We start from the raw sequence: 18182 nt of genomic DNA, 5'->3' as shown, positions 1-18182 counted from the left end.
TAATGATCAAAATCCTGAAAAAGAGCCGTTAAATTCTACAACCACCTAAAAGGAAGCGATTCCCAAACCTTCCATAACAAAGCCATCATCTACAGAGAGATGAACCTGGAGAAGAGTCCCCTAAGCAAGCTGGTCCTGGGGCTCTGTTCACAAACACAAACACAAACAGACCCCACAGAGCCCCAGGACAGCAACACAATTAGACACAACCAAATCATGAGAAATCAAAAAGATCATTACTTGACACATTGGAAAGAATTAACAAAAAAATTTAGCAAACTGGAATGTTATTTGGCCCTAAACAGAGAGCACACAGTGGCAGAATACCTGACCATTGCGACTGACTCAAAACTAAGGAAAGCTCTGACTATGTACAGACTCAGTAAGCATAGCCTTGCTATTGAGAGAGGCCGCTGTAGGCAGACCTGGTTCTCAAGAGAAGACAGGCTATGTGCACACTGCCCACAAAATGAGGTGGAAACCGAGCTGCACTTCCTAACCTCCTGCCAAATGTATGACCATATTAGAGACACATTTCCCTCAGATTACACAGACCCACAAGGAGTTCGAAAACAAATGCAATTTCGATAAACTCCCATATCTATTGGGTGAAATACCACAGTGTGCCATCACAGCAGCAATATTTGTGACCTGTTGCCACAAGAAAAGGTCAACCAGTGAAGAACAAACACCATTGTAAATACAACCCATATTTATGTTTATTTATTTTCTCTTTAGTACTTCAACTATCTGTACATTTTTACAACACTAGCCATAATATAACATTTTATATTATTTTAAAACATTTATGAGTGTAATGTTTATTGTTATGTTTACATTGCCAAAGCAAGTGCAATTTAAAATAAACAAACGTGAAATAAACAATTAGAAATTATGTTTCCCATTCCAATAAAGCCCTTTGAATTGAGAGAGAGAGAGAGAGAGAGAGAGAGAGAGAGAGAGAGAGAGAGAACCCACGGGGGGGCGGGACCTCTTAAAGTGAAGATTTAAGCAGAGGGGCTGCAGGGCTCCAGTGCTGCAGAGAGGAGGTCTGCAGCAGAAGGCTGACCAGCCGTCGAGGCGAGAGGGGATCTCCATAGGGTTAGGAGGGTTAGACCCAGCCCTGGAGTGGGGGGGGGGGGGGGGTTACAGTATGATGTGATGAAAGTTAACCCTGCAGTGACCTGTCAAGTGAACCAGAATAGACACATAAACAGGAAGCATTGTGAGTCAGCTACAGGAAATGCTACAGTGTACTACAGCAATATCTAGGCATGTCAAATCAAATCTTATTAGCAGATGTTAATGTGAGTGTAGCGAAATGCTTGTGCTTCTAGTTCCGACCGTGCAGTAATATCTAACAAGTAATCTACCAATTCCACAACAACTACCGTGTACACACAAGTGTAAAGGAATGAATAAGAATATGAACATAAAAATATATGAATGAGCGATGGCCGAACGGCATAGGCAAGATGCAGTAGATGTTATAGAGTAAAGTGGCTAGTGGCTAGTGATACATTTATTACAGTGAGGGAAAAAAGTATTTGATTCCCTGCTGATTTTGTACGTTTGCCCACTGACAAAGAAATGATCAGTCTATAATTTTAATGGTAGGTTTATTTGAACAGTGAGAGACAGAATAACAACAAATAAATCCAGAAAAACGCATGTCAAAAATGTTATAAAATGATTTGCATTTTATTGAGGGAAATAAGTATTTGACCCCTCTGCAAAACATGACTTAGTACTTGGTGGCAAAACCCTTGTTGGCAATAAGAGTTCAGACGTTTCTTGTAGTTGGCCACCAGGTTTGCACACATCTCAGGAGGGATTTTGCCCCACTCCTTTTTGCAGATCTTCTCCAAGTCTGGCAACTCGAACCTTCAGCTCCCTCCACAGATTTTCTATAGGCCACTCCAGGACCTTAATGTGCTTCTTCTTGAGCCACTCCTTTGTTGCCTTCGCCGTGTGTTTTGGGTCATTGTCATGCTGGAATACACATTTTCAATGCCCTGGCTGAGGGAAGGAGGTTCTCACCCAAGATTTGACGGTACATGGCCTCGTCCATCATCCCTTTGATGCAGTGAAGTTGTCCTGTCCCCTTAGCAGAAAAACACCCCCAAAGCATAATGTTTCCACCTCCATGTTTGACGGTGGGGATGGTGTTCTTGGGGTCATAGGCAGCATTCCTCCTCCTCCAAACACGGCAAGTTGAATTGATGCCAAAGAGCTCCATTTTGGTCTCATCTGACCACAACACTTTCACCCAGTTGTCCTCTGAATCATTCAGATGTTCATTGGCAAACTTCAGACGGGCATGTATATGTGCTTTCTTGAGCAGGGGGACCTTGGTGGCGCTGCAGGATTTCAGTCCTTCACGGCGTAGTGTGTTACCAATTGTTTTCTTGGTGACTATGGTCCCAGCTGCCTTGAGATCATTGACAAGATCCTCCCGTGTAGTTCTGGGCTGATTCCTCACCGTTCTCATGATCATTGCAACTCCAGCCCCAGGCCGAGGGAGATTGATAGTTCTTTTGTGTTCCATTTGCAAATAATCGCACCAACTGTTGTCACCTTCTCAACAAGCAGCTTGGCGATGGTCTTGTAGCCCATTCCAGCCTTGTGTAGCTCTACAATCTTGTCCCTGACATCCTTGGAGAGCTCTTTGGTCTTGGCCATGGTGGAGTGTTTGGAATCTGATTGATTGATTGCTTCTGTAGACAGGTGTCTTTTATACAGGTAACAAGCTGAGATTAGGAACACTCCCTTTAAGAGTGTGCTCCTAATCTCAGCTCGTTACCTGTATAAAAGACACCTGGGAGCCAGAAATCTTTCTGATTGAGAGGGGGTCAAATACTTATTTCCCTCATTAAAATGCAAATCAATTTATAACATTTTTGACATGCGTTTTTCTGGATTTTTTTGTTGTTATTCTGTCTCTCACTGTTCAAATAAACCTACCATTAAAATGATAGACTGATCATTTCTTTGTCAGTGGGCAAACGTACAAAATCAGCAGGGGATCAAATACTTTTTTCCCTCACTGTACATACATTTTTCATTATTAAAGTGGCTAGAGATGAGTCAGTATGTTGGCAGCAGCCACTCAATGCTAGTGATGGCTGTTTAACAGTCTGATGGCCTTGAGATAGAAGCTGTTTTTCAGTCTCTCAGTCCCTGCTTTGATGCACCTGTACTGACCTTGCCTTCTGGATGATAGCGGGGTGAACAGGCAGTGGCTCAGGTAGTTGTTGTCCTTGATTATCTTTTTGGCCTTCCTGTGACATCGGGTGGTGTTGGTGTCCTGGAGGGCAAGTAGCAGCTGCCGTACCAGGCGGTGATACAGCCCGACAGGATGCTCTTGATTGTGCATCTGTAAAAGTTTTAGTGTTTTTGGTGACAAGCCGAATTTCTTCAGCCTCCTGAGGTTGAAGAGGCGCTGCTGCGCCTTCTTCACCACGCTGTCTGTTTGGGTGGACCATTTCAGTTTGTCCATGATGTGTACGCCGAGGACCTTAAAACTTTCCACCTTCTCCACTACTGTCCCGTCGATGTGGATAGGGGCTGCTCCCTCTGCTGTTTCCTGAAGTCCACGATCATCTCCTTTGTTTTGTTGACATTGAGTGTGAGGTTATTTTCCTGACACCACACTTCGAGGGCCCTCACCTCCTCCCTGTAGGCCGTATCGTCGTTGTTGGTAATCAAGCCTACCACTGTAGTGTCGTCTGCAAACTTGATGATTGAGTTGGAGGCGTGCATGGCCATGCAGTCATGGGTGAACAGGGAGTACAGGACAGGGCTGAGAACGCACCCTTGTGGGGCCCCAGTGTTGGGGATCAGCGGGGTGGAGATGTTGCTACCTACCCTCACCACCTGGGGGCGGCCCGTCAGGAAGTCCAGGACCCCGTTGCACAGGGCGGGGTCGAGACCCAGGATCTCGAGCTTAATGACGAGTTTGGAGGGTACTATGGTGTTAAATGCTAAGGTGAAAAAGGCTTTAAGAGTCATGTGGCGTCAGTCAGTCATTTTGTGTTTGGGGTGTGTCTGTGTGTTAATGCATATGTGTATCTGTGTACTTCATTTGTAAACAGCATATCTAGGACTTATTGCCCCCCTACCCTCTATTTATTGGGAAGCTACTATATAGTTGATGCATTGAGCCAACACAGTGGTAGGTAATGGACGTGAGGGGTAGATGATAATGTGAAGAGAAAGAGGTTTGCCTCCCTGTGCCATGTTGACACCCGTAGTGGGTCATCTTTCCGTGGACTATGGCTATGTTCCAAATGGCACCCTATTGCCTAATAAGTACTTTTCACCAGGGTCCATCAGGAAACCCATAAGGCTCTGGTCAAAAGAAGTGTACTACATACTGTAGGGAGTAGGGTGCCATTTAAGACGCAACCAGGGCACACTCATTCTCCCTGATTCATTCTCTTGGCCTCACAAACTCCTTGCTATAGCTCAACCACCAATTCCTCTATGCTCAATTCTCAACAGCTATGACAAAATGTACTGTTGAACTAAGCCGGTTCAATAAACCCACACGTAGGAACGTGCATAAGATCGTGCACATGCACACACACACACACACACACACACACACACACACACACACACACACACACACACACACACACACACACACACACACACACACACACATACACTCACTCAAACACACAGACATTCTGTGGGGCCGCAGATGGATTTGTCCACTTCCATTGGGAATGGAAGGAACATGACATCTATCAAATGGAAAAGCTCTTAAGAGAGACAAGGGCTGCTCTTCTTGGAAACCGTCTGTCAGTGTATTCAATTGTCTTCTTGTTTATGTCTGATTTAGGCCCGTATGATCATTGACAGCATCAGAACACAATGTATTAGCTTGTCTGCTCCAAAGTATTGTTCCTGAAGAGCAAAACCAGCTTGTATTGATCCAATAACTTTGCCAAGATGTTGTCTACACATAGCAGAGCATTGAGCTAATGTTGGACAACCCCACATGAAAAAAATACTATAGAAAACTATGGTATAAGTACTATAGTATTCACTGAAGTGTTTTTGTGGATTTTACTGTAGTGTTTACTGTAGTATGCTGTAGTATTTACAGTTAACTATAGTATAAATTATAGTTAACTATAGGTACAATAGTAATGAATGTAGTTGTTTGCGGATTGTAGTATACTGTAAAGGAAAGGGGGATACCTAGTCAGCTGTACAACTGAAATGTGTCTTCTGTATTTAACCCAACCCCTCTGAATCACTGTAGTATTTACAATAGTGTTTTGGGATTGTAGTATACTGTAGTATTTACTTTAGTTTTTTTGCAGACTGTACTATACTGTATTATTTGCTGTAGAGTTTTGGGGATTGTAGTATACTGTAGTATGTACTATACTGTACTATACTGTAGTAGTTACTGAAGTATTTTTGCAGACTGCATTATACTGTTGTATTTACTGTAGTGTTTTTGCGTAAAGTACCATAATATTTACTAAAGTGTTTTTGTTTTATTATGTTTGACATAGAAATGGAGTCTTTCTCCTTCAGGAAACCTACTGGAAAAAATCCCCCCCCAAAAAAATCTTCCATAACCTGTAGGTAGGTAATTAGGTAGGTGGGTAGGTAGGTAGGTGGGTAGGTAGGTAGGTGGGTAGGTAGGTAGGTGAGCGGGTGGGTAGGTGGGTGGGTAGGTAGGTTTGACTGGGGTCTGAATGGTTAGCTTCTGCTCTTTTCTATAACCTGTAGTAGGTAGGTAGGACTGCAGTCTGAACAGATCGTTTCTTGTCTTTTCTATAACCTGTAAGGAACACAATATCTCAACTTGGCATGTAGGTTTCTCACTTATGGGTGGCACAAATTGTGAGATTTTACTGAGTTACAATTCATATAAGGAAATCAGTCAATTGAAATAAATTCATTAGGCCCTAATCTATCATTAGGCTCGAATCTACATGACTGGGAATACAGATATGCATCTGTTGGTGACAGGTACTTAAAACAAATGGTAGGGGCGTGGATCCGAAAACCAGTCAGTATCTGGTGTGACCACCATTTGTCTCTTGCAGCGTGACACATCTCCTTCGCATAGAGTTGATCAGGCTGTTGATTGTGGCCAGTGGAATGTTGTCCTAGTCCACTTCAATGGCTGTGTGAAGTTGCTGGATATTGGAGGGAACTGGATGTCTGGTGAGTATGCAGGCCATGGAAGAACTGGGACATTTTCTGCTTCCAGGAATTGTGCACAGATCCTTGCGACATGGGGCAGTGCATTATCATGCTGAAACATGAGGTGATGGCGGCAGATGAATGCCACGAAAATGGGCCTCAGGATCTCATCACGGTATCTCTGTGCATTCAAATTGCCATCGATAAAATGGAATTGTGTTCGATGTCCGTAGCTTATGCCTCCCCATACCATAACCCCATCGCCACCATGGGGCACTCTGTTCACAACGTTGACATCAGCCAACCGCTCACCCACATAACGCCATACACACTGTCTGCCATCTGCCCGGTAGAGTTGAAACCGGGATTCATCCATGAAGAGCACACTTCTCCAGTGTACCAGTGGCCATCGAAGGTGAGCAGAAGTCGGTTACGATGCCAAACATCAGTCTGGTCAAGACCCTGGTGAGGACGACGAGCATGCAGATGAGCTTCCCTGAGACGTTTTTTTTTTTACAGTTTGTGCAGAATTCTTTGTTGTTTTGTAAACCCTCAGTTTCATCAGTTATCTGGTTAACTGGTCTCAGACGATCCCGCAGGTGAAGAAGACAGATGTGGAGGTCCTGGGCTGGCCTGGTTACAGGTGGTCTGTGGGTGTGAGGCCGGTTGAACGTACTGCCAAATTCTCTAAAATAATGTTGGATGCGGCTTATGGTAGAGAAATTAACATTCAATTCTCTTGCAACAGCTCTGGGGGACATTCCTGCAGTCAGCATGCCAATTGCATGCTACCTCAAAACTTGAGACATCTGTGGCATTGTGCTATGTGACAAAACTACACATTTTATAGTGCACTTTCATTGTCCACAGCACAAGGTGCACCTGTGTAATGATTATGCTGTTTCATCAGCTTCTTGATATGTCACACCTGTCAGTTGGATGGATTATCTTGGCAAAGGAGAAATGCAGGGATGTAAACAAATTTGTGCAAAAAATGTGAAATAAATCATTTTTGGGGTGAGTATGGAAAATGTCTGGGATCTTTTATTTAAGCTAATGAAACATGGGACCAACACTTTACATGTTGCGTTTATATTTATGTTCAGTATAGATTCCCTTCGGTGTAAGTAAATATTATAATATTGTGTATTGTGAGAGGAAGAGAAAGAGAGAGGCCGATGGAAGGACAACATGTTTTTGAAGGAAAACAGCTACTTTACATTCACAAAAACCCATTAAAACCCAGAGACATATTTCTTTGTGAAGCCTCCAATTCAAACTCATTATCCCCATCAAACACACACAAAACCCCACCTAAGCCTTCTATACAAACAGAGACACAGTGTTCTCACACAGACAAGGTCATTACAGAACACCAGTGTGTCATTACAGAACACCAGTGTGTCATTACAGAACACCAGTGTGTCATTACAGAACACCAGTGTGTCATTACAGAACACCAGTGTGTCATTACAGAACACCAGTGTGTCATTACAGAACACCAGTGTGTCATTACAGAACACCAGTGTGTGTTTTTGTATGTGAGTTTGTGTGTGCGTGCGTACACGTGTCTGTCTGTCTGACTGACTGTGTGTGTGTGTGTGCGCTCTCTCTCTCTATCTCTCTCACACACACAACACATACTTCTACACACAACACACACTTCTGCACACACGCAGTACAGAAGTAATCCAGGTAATGGCCCAAGTAACACCCAGCAGCATTGTGAAGGTGTCTGCTTCCTGTCATGAACCATCCTTACCATCAACCTCACAGACCCCATTCAGCCTGGCAGGCCTCACCTAAGATCACCCTCACAGACCCCACTCAGCCTGGCAGGCTGCACCTGAGATCAGCCTCCCAGACCCCATTCAGCCTGCCAGGCTGCACCTGAGATCAGCCTCCCAGACCCCATTCAGCCTGGCAGGCTGCACCTGAGATCAGCCTCCCAGACCCCATTCAGCCTGGCAGGCTGCACCTGAGATCAGCCTCCCAGACCCCATTCAGCCTGGCAGGCTGCACCTGAGATCCGTCCCAAATAGCACCCTGTTCCCTATGGGCCCTGGTAGAAAGTAGTGAACTATAAAGGGCATAGGGAGCCATTTGGGAAGCAGGCTCTGATGTCTCAACATGCCGTCTCACAGGGGGGGGGGCTCCCTCTACCCGCCCACAGGGCATGGCCAAAGGGGATTACGGAATTACAGAGAGGAAGAATGTAGGGATGGCAAGTGGATACAGGATAAGGTAGAGACCTGCTGACAATGGGATAGAGGTATTTGGGTGACGTATTTGGGTTAGTGTGTGCGTGTGTGTGTGTGTGTGCGTGTGTGTGTGTGTGTGTGTGTGTGTGTGTGTGTGTGTTGCTGTGTGTGTGTGTGTGTGTGTGTTTGTGTGTGTGTGTGTGTGTGTGTGTGTGTCTATATCAGAGTGAAAGAAAGAGAGGAAAGGGGGAGAAAGGGACAAAAATATCCTTTACAGTCTGTGCTAGCCTGGGATTCCCCATAATCCACACACACACACACACACACACACACACACACACACACACACACACACACACACACACACACACACAAGGGTACAGGCTGGGTGAAACGACAGTGTCAGTGTATTGAGTTAAAAGTGTTTAATGTCCCAGTGCTGCAAGAGGACATTAACAAAGTATGATTCTATTTAAAGGCAGTCTTTAACAATCCCCAGAAAATACAGGCTAAAGACCAGGATCAGATCAGGCTAAAGACCAGGGTCAGGTCAGGCTAAAGACCAGGATCAGGTCAGGCTAAAGACCAGGATCAGGTCAGGCTAAAGACCAGGATCAGGTCAGGCTAAAGACCAGGATCAGGTCAGGCTAAAGACCAGGCTCAGGTCAGGCTAAAGACCAGGCTCAGGTCAGGCTAAAGACCAGGCTCAGGTCAGGCTAAAGACCAGGGTCAGGTCAGGCTAAAGACCAGGCTCAGGTCAGGCTAAAGACCAGGCTCAGGTCAGGCTAAAGACCAGGGTCAGGTCAGGCTAAAGACCAGGGTCAGGTCAGGCTAAAGACCAGGGTCAGGTCAGGCTAAAGACCAGGATTAAGACAGGCTAAAGACCAGGGTCAGGTTAGGCTAAAGACCAGGGTCAGGTCAGGCTAAATACTAGGATCAGGTCAGGCTAAAGACCAGGATCAGGTCAGGCTAAAGACCAGGGTCAGGTCAGGCTAAAGACCAGGGTCAGGTCAGGCTAAAGACCAGGATCAGGTCAGGCTAAAGACCAGGATCAGGTCAGGCTAAAGACCAGGGTCAGGTCAGGCTAAAGACCAGGGTCAGGTCAGGCTAAAGACCAGGGTCAGGTCAGGCTAAAGACCAGGGTCAGGTCAGGCTAAAGACCAGGATCAGGTCAGGCTAAAGAACAGGATCAGGTCAGGCTAAAGACCAGGATCAGGTCAGGCTAAAGACCAGGGTCAGGTCAGGCTAAAGACCAGGATCAGGTCAGGCTAAAGACCAGGATCAGGTCAGGCTAAAGACCAGGATCAGGTCAGGCTAAATACCAGGATCAGGTCAGGCTAAAGACCAGGATCAGATCAGGCTAAAGACCAGGGTCAGGTCAGGCTAAAGACCAGGGTCAGGTCAGGCTAAAGACCAGGATCAGGTCAGGCTAAAGAACAGGATCAGGTCAGGCTAAAGACCAGGGTCAGGACAGGCTAAAAACCAGGGTCAGGCTCATTTCAGCACGCACACACACACACACACACACACACACACACACACACACACACACACACACACACACACACACACACACACACACACACACAGAGAGATACTGTCCAACATTAAACCCACATACACACATAAACTCTCATGTACATATACACACAAACTCTCATGTACATATGCACACATAAACTCTCATGTACATATACACACATAAACTCTCATGTACACATACACACATAAACTCTCATGTACATATAAACACACTCTCAGGTGTCTGTGGTGTCTATAGTAGGTGTCTGTGTGTCTACAGTAGGTGTCTGTGTGTCTACAGTAGGTGTCTGTGTGTCTGTGTCTACAGTAGGTGTCTGTGTGTCTACAGTAGGTGTCTGTGTGTCTACAGTAGGTGTCTGTGTGTCTACAGTAGGTGTCTGTGTGTCTGTGTCTACAGTAGGTGTCTGTGTGTCTACAGTAGGTGTCTGTGTGTCTGTGTGTCTGTGTCTACAGTAGGTGTCTGTGTGTCTGTGTCTACAGTAGGTGTCTGTGTCTACAGTAGGTGTCTGTGTGTCTACAGTAGGTGTCTGTGTGTCTACAGTAGGTGTCTGTGTGTCTGTGTCTACAGTAGGTGTCTGTGTGTCTACAGTAGGTGTCTGTGTGTCTGTGTGTCTGTGTCTACAGTAGGTGTCTGTGTGTCTGTGTCTACAGTAGGTGTCTATGTGTCTACAGTAGGTGTCTGTGTGTCTACAGTAGGTGTCTGTGTGTCTGTGTGTCTGTGTCTACAGTAGGTGTCTGTGTGTCTGTGTCTACAGTAGGTGTCTGTGTGTCTACAGTAGGTGTCTGTGTGTCTGTGTCTACAGTAGGTGTCTGTGTGTCTACAGTAGGTGTCTGTGTGTCTACAGTAGGTGTCTGTGTGTCTACAGTAGGTGTCTGTGTGTCTGTGTGTCTACAGTAGGTGTCTGTGTGTCTACAGTAGGTGTCTGTGTGTCTGTGTCTACAGTAGGTGTCTGTGTGTCTACAGTAGGTGTCTGTGTGTCTACAGTAGGTGTCTGTGTGTCTACAGTAGGTGTCTGTGTCTACAGTAGGTGTCTGTGTGTCTACAGTAGGTGTCTGTGTGTCTGTGTCTACAGTAGGTGTCTGTGTGTCTGTGTCTACAGTAGGTGTCTGTGTGTCTACAGTAGGTGTCTGTGTCTACAGTAGGTGTCTGTGTCTACAGTAGGTGTCTGTGTGTCTACAGTAGGTGTCTGTGTGTCTACAGTAGGTGTCTGTGTCTACAGTAGGTGTCTGTGTCTACAGTAGGTGTCTGTGTGTCTACAGTAGGTGTCTGTGTGTCTGTGTGTCTACAGTAGGTGTCTGTGTGTCTGTGTGTCTACAGTAGGTGTCTGTGTGTCTACAGTAGGTGTCTGTGTGTCTGTGTGTCTACAGTAGGTGTCTGTGTGTCTACAGTAGGTGTCTGTGTGTCCGTTTGCCAGCCACTGCGGTATTTTCCTTGGTAAATCCCCTGGTTTAGCCTCTGACGCCAGTCATACTCTCATGCTAACTAAAACAGGGCAGAAGTTTGAGCTGCCTGGCTTTGCGTTCTGACATTGCTGCAGATGACAAATGATTAAGTGGCTTACTGGTCTAGATCCCAAATGGACATTACAGCATTATAATAAATAGCCATAACACAAAACTACATGAATCTCTATGGCAACATGAACACTTCCAAGAACCAACGAATTATCACATTTTAAACTTACAATGTCATTACCTTAATAAGAAATCTTAGAAAATCACTGAGATTTAGAAAATGACTTTCAAAATGACTAGGAGTCTTAAAAAAGGTAACACATTTAATAATGCGTCTTAATTAAAAAAGTCTTAAAAAAGGTAACACATTTAATAATGTGTTAATTCTTGGAAGTGTTTCATGTTGCCATGAGATGGGGAGGAGAGGCAAGGAGAGAAGGGGAGGGGAGGAGAGGGGAGGGGAGGGGGAGGGGAGGGGGGGAAGGGGAGGAGAGAAGGGGAGGAGAGAAGGAGAGGGGAGGGGTGGAGAAAAGGGGAGTGGAGGAGAGGAGGGGAGGAGAAAAGAGAAGGGGAGAGGAGGAGACAAGGGGAGGAGACGAGGGGGGAGAAGAGAGGAGTGAAGGGGAGGGGAGGAGAGTTGAGCAGGGGAGGAGAGGGGAGGGGGGGAGGGAAGGGAAGGGAAGGGAAGGGAAGGGAAGGGGAGGAGAGAAGGGGAGGAGAGAAGGGGAGGAGAGGGGAGGGGTGGAGAAAAGGGGAAGGGAAGGGAAGGGGAGGAGAGGAGTTGCCCCTAGGTACAGATCAGGGGCCACTTAATCATTAGTGGAGGAAATGATCAGCATTTAAGGGCAACTTCACCATATACTGGAGGCCTGGCTCTGTGGGGTCCTTAGTGGTCAAGGATCACATCATACTGACCTGGCAGAGCAATAGGACGTCACCTTAGGTTCTACGATGGTAGAGAACGCAGAGAGGTTGAGGTGGTTGAGGTGATCACACACACACACACACACACACACACACACACACACACACACACACACACACACACACACACACACACACACACACACACACACACACACACACACACACACACACACACACACTCCACTGCCCAAAGAGCAGGGACATTGACATCTCTTGTCATCTAATCTCTAACAGAAAAAAGGTGATTGAGGCTTAATCTGGTGGAGTGTGATTCAAAACAGACCTTAATCCATGTATTGGTAGACAGTACAAGGGAAAAACCTGGTAGGTTCCTGAAAGGTGTCAGATAGCAACAGTGGGGACAGGACAGACGGGGAGAAATCCTGGGAAGCTAAATCTAAAACCATGAAATCCTCACATCATTTGTCAGATAGACGTTGTATAGATTTATTGATTTACTGAAAAAACAGGCCTACAGTACTGTCAGTTCCTGAAAATGGGTTGGATAGTAGTTCAGCATAGAAAACTGGAAAATATATGAAATTACAATTGGATAAAGCTATGAAATACAGCCGTCAATTATCAGAGAATCTTATGCACGGGTTTGTCGGAACAATTGGACCATTTAAACACAATCAAACGCAGAACAAATTCATTTATTTTTCTATTTTATGGTAAAATGTATTTACTTCAATCCATCCTAAATCCATTTATAATTTATCTAAATGTGGCCACTTTTAGATCCAACGTAGCAATCTGAGTAGAGAAAGGAAGAAATAGGAGAAAATGGCGTTTCCATTCTTGCATATATTTGTAAATCAGGATTAAGGACAAATGGTATCGGAGGTTGATTGAATCAGGACGCTTTTCCATCTTTCTCCCTGTTCTAAGCCCAACGGCAGCATCAGGAGGTGGCAGATAAAGGGATTTTACTCTTCCACAGATTTACAGCGTGTCTTCTTATCCCTCAGCACCAGATTGTTTTCAACTAGCCTGACAACGCCAGACAACGCCACGCTCTCCAGTCACAAGTGATAGATTTTCAAATGCACACTTTGATATCTCCAGATACCACTATGATACACAAACAGGGTATTGTGGCACGCTTGGGTGTTGTTGCTGTTATGGTGATGTGCTGTTTTCACACACGTTTAATTCCTATCTAGAGGTATGACAAGTCGGGGAAAGAAGCCCAATGGTTTTTGTTTCGGTGAATAGACTATATGAAATACCCCAGCTCCGTAGGAAATGAAGCTGGTGTGGAATTACATACATTTATTCAGTAGTAGTGAAACCCTACTAGTCCTCAACCACACTCATCCATAGAGAAACGTCAGTAGACCACAGAAACAGTGCATCCAAACCACTATGTTAGCTAACCCTAACCACCATACATGCCTCAACATTGCCCTGGAGACAACACTTCCTCAATGCACTTTCACAGCAGTTCTGTGGGATGGGTATTGATGTGTGTACCAGTTCTGTGTAATGGGTATTGATCAGATCACTTCACCTGTACATAGCCCATCTGTAAACAGCCCATCCAACTACCTCATCCCCATACTGTATTTATTTATTTATCTTGCTCCTTTGCACCCCAGTATCTCTACTTGCACATCTTCTGCACATCTACCATTCCAGTGTTTAATTGCTATATTGTAATTACTTCACTATCATGGCCTATTTATTGCCTTAACTCCCTTATCTTACCTCATTTGCACTCACCGTATATAGACTTTTGTTTTATTTTTTCTACTGTATTATTGACTGTATGTTTTGTTTATTCCATGTGTAGCTCTGTGTTATCGTTTGTGTTGAACTGCTTTGCTTTATCTTGGCCAGGTCACAGTTGCAAATGAGAACTTGTTCTCAACTAGCCTACCTGGTTAAATAAAGGTGAAATAAAAAAGAATAATAAAAAAAAAATTGGTGTGTGTACCAGTTCTGTGTAATGGGTATTGATGTGTGTACCAGTTCTGTGTAATGGGTATTGATGTGTGTACCAGTTCTGTGTAAAGGGTATTGATGTGTGTACCAGTTCTGTGTAATGGGTATTGATGTGTGTACCAGTTCTGTGTAATGGGTATTGATGTGTGTACCAGTTCTGTGTAAAGGGTATTGATGTGTGTACCAGTTCTGTGTAATGGGTGTGGGTGCCTGAAGCCGGCATACAGTGACCATGCATGGTGAGTCAGATAATGTAACTCATGTTTCCCAGAAGGACTTTACCACAAACTGGGAAAGGAAGTCATTTGTGTTGAGAGATGATGTTAAAACGCCACTTTCAAAAATGTAATGTATTTTTAGAAGGACTTAAAAGGATGCACCAGCTGTGTACTAACATTACAGGGAATATATAAACAGTAATATCCTCAGTAAGTCATAAAACAGAAGTTACTCTCTGTGTGCATGTTCAAATTGGATTAGAAGTAACCACTATCATCACAATCCTACCTTTTCCACAATATATCTTATAATATCAAAATATAGCATTACATTGCAATATCTCCACAATATATCAGAATATAACGATATCTCCACGATCAGACCTGGGATTAAATACTCTTTCAGGTATTTAAATTACTTTTCAATACATTTCAAAAAAGTATTCAGATAACCTTTATTTGAAAAAACAAGTAGTTGAATGTTGGAATGTATCTGGAAATACACTTAATCAAATACATTTGAAAATAGTATTTGAAATACATTTTTGAAAATACTTTCAAATATAATTTGGTTGACTATTTGGTTTTTACAAATAACCAATCCAATACTAAAATAAAAGTACTTGTTTTGGGCTGTGTATTTGAAAATACTCAAATACACAGAAAACCCCCCTAGGTCTGTCCACGATACATCATAATATCACGATAACTCCACGATATATCATAATATCACGATATTTCCAAGATATGTCATAATATCACGATATCTCCATGATATATCATATAATTTCCAATAAAATCCTAATATCCTCCCTCACCTCGGAGAACCTCTGAACGTCCTGTGTGAGGGTCCCCACGCGGCTCCAGTTGTAGAGGTTGAGGAACTTGACCACTGCTGGGTTCACCGCGTTGTCCGACGGAACCGTCCGAAAAAAGTTGGGGTACTTCTTCTTGTCGGCCAGAACAGGAGTTGTTGCCGCAAAGGAGAGCTGGAAAGAAAAGGACAGACATAGAATGTTAAATATCTGACCAATAAACGTTGGCTGAATTCTAACTGATCCTGGTGTTCTGCTAATAGGAGTTCAAGCCTGGAGATCTGAAGCTTTAGACTGAGGCCTTCGATGGCCATCTGAGGGATTAAGCCATGACAGCTAGAGCAGTCTGAGTGTGTCAGTCACACACACACACACACACACACACACACACACACACACACACACACACACACACACACACACACACACACACACACACACACACACACACACACACGCACACACGCACACACACACACACACGGCGGACACACATACACACGCGCGGGACACGCACGCACGGACCCTGAGAGTCAGTCCAGTCTGTAGGTGTGAGTAAATCAACAGTCTGATAGGTCTGTGGAAACGTCAGGGAAGGTCACAGCTTCAGAGTGCCCATAATAACAGGAGCTGTAAAAGTTTGGTGGGAGTGAAAGCTGGGATGGATGACCTTAACTGACTGTGTGTATGTGTGCGCACGTGTGTGTACGCAAATACATGTGCATGCGTGTGTATTCATGAGATACGTGTGTATTCACTCTGAGGTCAAGTTAAAAGCGTTCCTTGGATTCTAATTGGTTCTGCTTTCACTCATTTTATTTTCCTAGAAAATTTGATAAAAATGTGCTGAACCTCAAACATGAAAAATTACACCATAAACAGGTTTAAATCAATTCAGGGTCCAAAAAAAGACATTACTGCTTTCAAGATTTGAAACAGTAAGGACTGCATTTTTTTTTGGTAGCAACTACGAAGCACATACATTAGCTCTGAACACCTTGGGTGAACACGCAGACATTTACTGCTATAGAATGTCCAACATTTTCACACATTTCAATGTGTTTTCCTTTTGACCAACAGTGGGCTAACAGTATCTCCTACAGTGTCTATTCATACACTACTGTGGATGTGATAGGTCCTCTGGTGAGACAGAGAGAGAGGGTGAGAGAGAGAGAGAGAGGGTGAGAGAGAGAGAGAGAGAGAGGGAGAGAGAGAGAGAGAGAGAGAGAGAGGACAAAGACAGAGAGAGCGAGCGATAACGTGAGAAAGAGAGAGATAGAGAGATAGAGGACAAAGACAGAGACAGCAAAAGATAAGGTGAGAAAGAGAGAGATAGAGAGATAGAGACTCGGACTCAATAGTAATTTGGACGGTACTTGTTATGTAACACTCCCAAGCTTCAGCACCGCACACCAATCTAATCTTATGATCACTGACTACAGTAGGCACATACTGGCATCGTGTAACCAGGGACATCTAAAGACAATGCTCCATACACAGTCAGTGGACAATGTGGATCTGATTCAAAGCCACAAAGCTAAGTCAACAAATGTCATCCCCAGTCCCTCAATCTCTGGGTCCAATGAAATCGTTCTAGGGATCTATAGAATTCAAAGAATCTGTCATTTGAGAGAACACTTGATTACTGAGAGAGAGCATGATAAGATTACTGAGTGATGGATCAATAGACTGACCTCTGACCTCTCAGATCTCTCTTTCTCTCTCCTTCCAACCCTCCCTCCTTCAAACAGACCCAAACACACACATACCTTTAATTTCCATACAAATAATCTCTCTCTCTCTCTCTCTCTCTCTCTCTCTCTCTCTCTCTCTCTCTGGCAGTCTACCACATTACCAACAATAGACACTCATTATCTCGGGGGGGAAAATCGGTGTAATTAATTTCTGCCTTCGGATCGTAACTTGCAGGTGTGTACAGCCAGCGAACACGAGAATAGAATGACAAAGACTGAAAACACAGCATGATCTTGACAAAGACATCATGGCAAAGTTAAAACTAGAATATGGATAAGTTCTGGTAAAATTGTCACCTTACAGTTTGACAAAGTATGTCTTGTGTAGCTGTTATAAAGGCTTTGTGAAACCATACATAAAGGTGTGTTACCAGTCGATCACAGAAAGCTAACGTTGAATGGGAGAATTAGAATGTTAGCTTTGCAGACATTTAGCTTGGTCTTGCCTAGCGGACTATACTCCACCCCAAGTTTATGATGAACTTCACCAACGGCATGGAGCTGAAACCAGGCTTTGTGGAATCTGGCTCAGACTACATCGATTGTACCTATGTTTGTCATCTGTAGTTGCGTGCCTTTCTTTGTTTGCTGAAATCCATAATTTTTCTATAAACATTAATCAAATACCCCCACCGACTGTTTCCTTGTTGAGATCAATGGGCACATGCAGATTTGCGCTGAGTTGCCATCTTATATCAACAGCAATGAGCAAACAGTTGGTGGTTGTATTTGATTAACGTTTATTGAAAATGTTTAGTCTGTTAAGTCCTGCCACATCCAGAATGGTTGCCGCTGTGAGATGTTAACTCTGTTACATTATCATGTTTAGCTAGATGTGAGAAGTTAACTCTGGAACATTGGCATGTTAGCATGTTGGGGCGGCAGGTAGCCTAGTGGTTAGAGCGTTGGGCCAGTAACCGAATGTCATGATCGTCGTAAGGAGTGGACCAAAATGCAGCGGGTATATTGATCATCTTCTTATTTATTAAAGAAAAAACACTTAAACAAAACAAACGACGAAAACAGTCCCGTCAGATGCACAGACTATACAGGAAACAACCACCCACAAACACAAGTGAAAACAAACCCAACTAAATATGGCCTCCAATTAGAGGCAACAACAACCAGCTGCCTCTAATTGGAGGTCCT

The 18182-nt window shown here is 44.2% G+C and overlaps 1 protein-coding gene across 1 annotated transcript in view; it reads right to left on the bottom strand.

Annotated features, from left to right (window-relative positions):
• LOC106588960 (gamma-aminobutyric acid type B receptor subunit 2) overlaps positions 1-18182 on the bottom strand; it is a 462346-nt gene that overhangs the window by 187454 nt on the left and 256710 nt on the right. The window contains exon 3 of the mRNA XM_014178545.2: positions 15283-15453. Within this exon, the coding sequence (XP_014034020.2) occupies positions 15283-15453 (171 nt within the window). The remainder of the gene's footprint in view (positions 1-15282; positions 15454-18182) is intronic.

The sequence above is a fragment of the Salmo salar genome, chromosome ssa27 (assembly GCF_905237065.1).
Source record: "Salmo salar chromosome ssa27, Ssal_v3.1, whole genome shotgun sequence".
Taxonomy (NCBI): domain Eukaryota; kingdom Metazoa; phylum Chordata; class Actinopteri; order Salmoniformes; family Salmonidae; genus Salmo; species Salmo salar.
The sequence above is the reverse complement of the archived record's forward strand: the minus strand, read 5'-3'. Positions and strand labels throughout refer to the sequence as shown.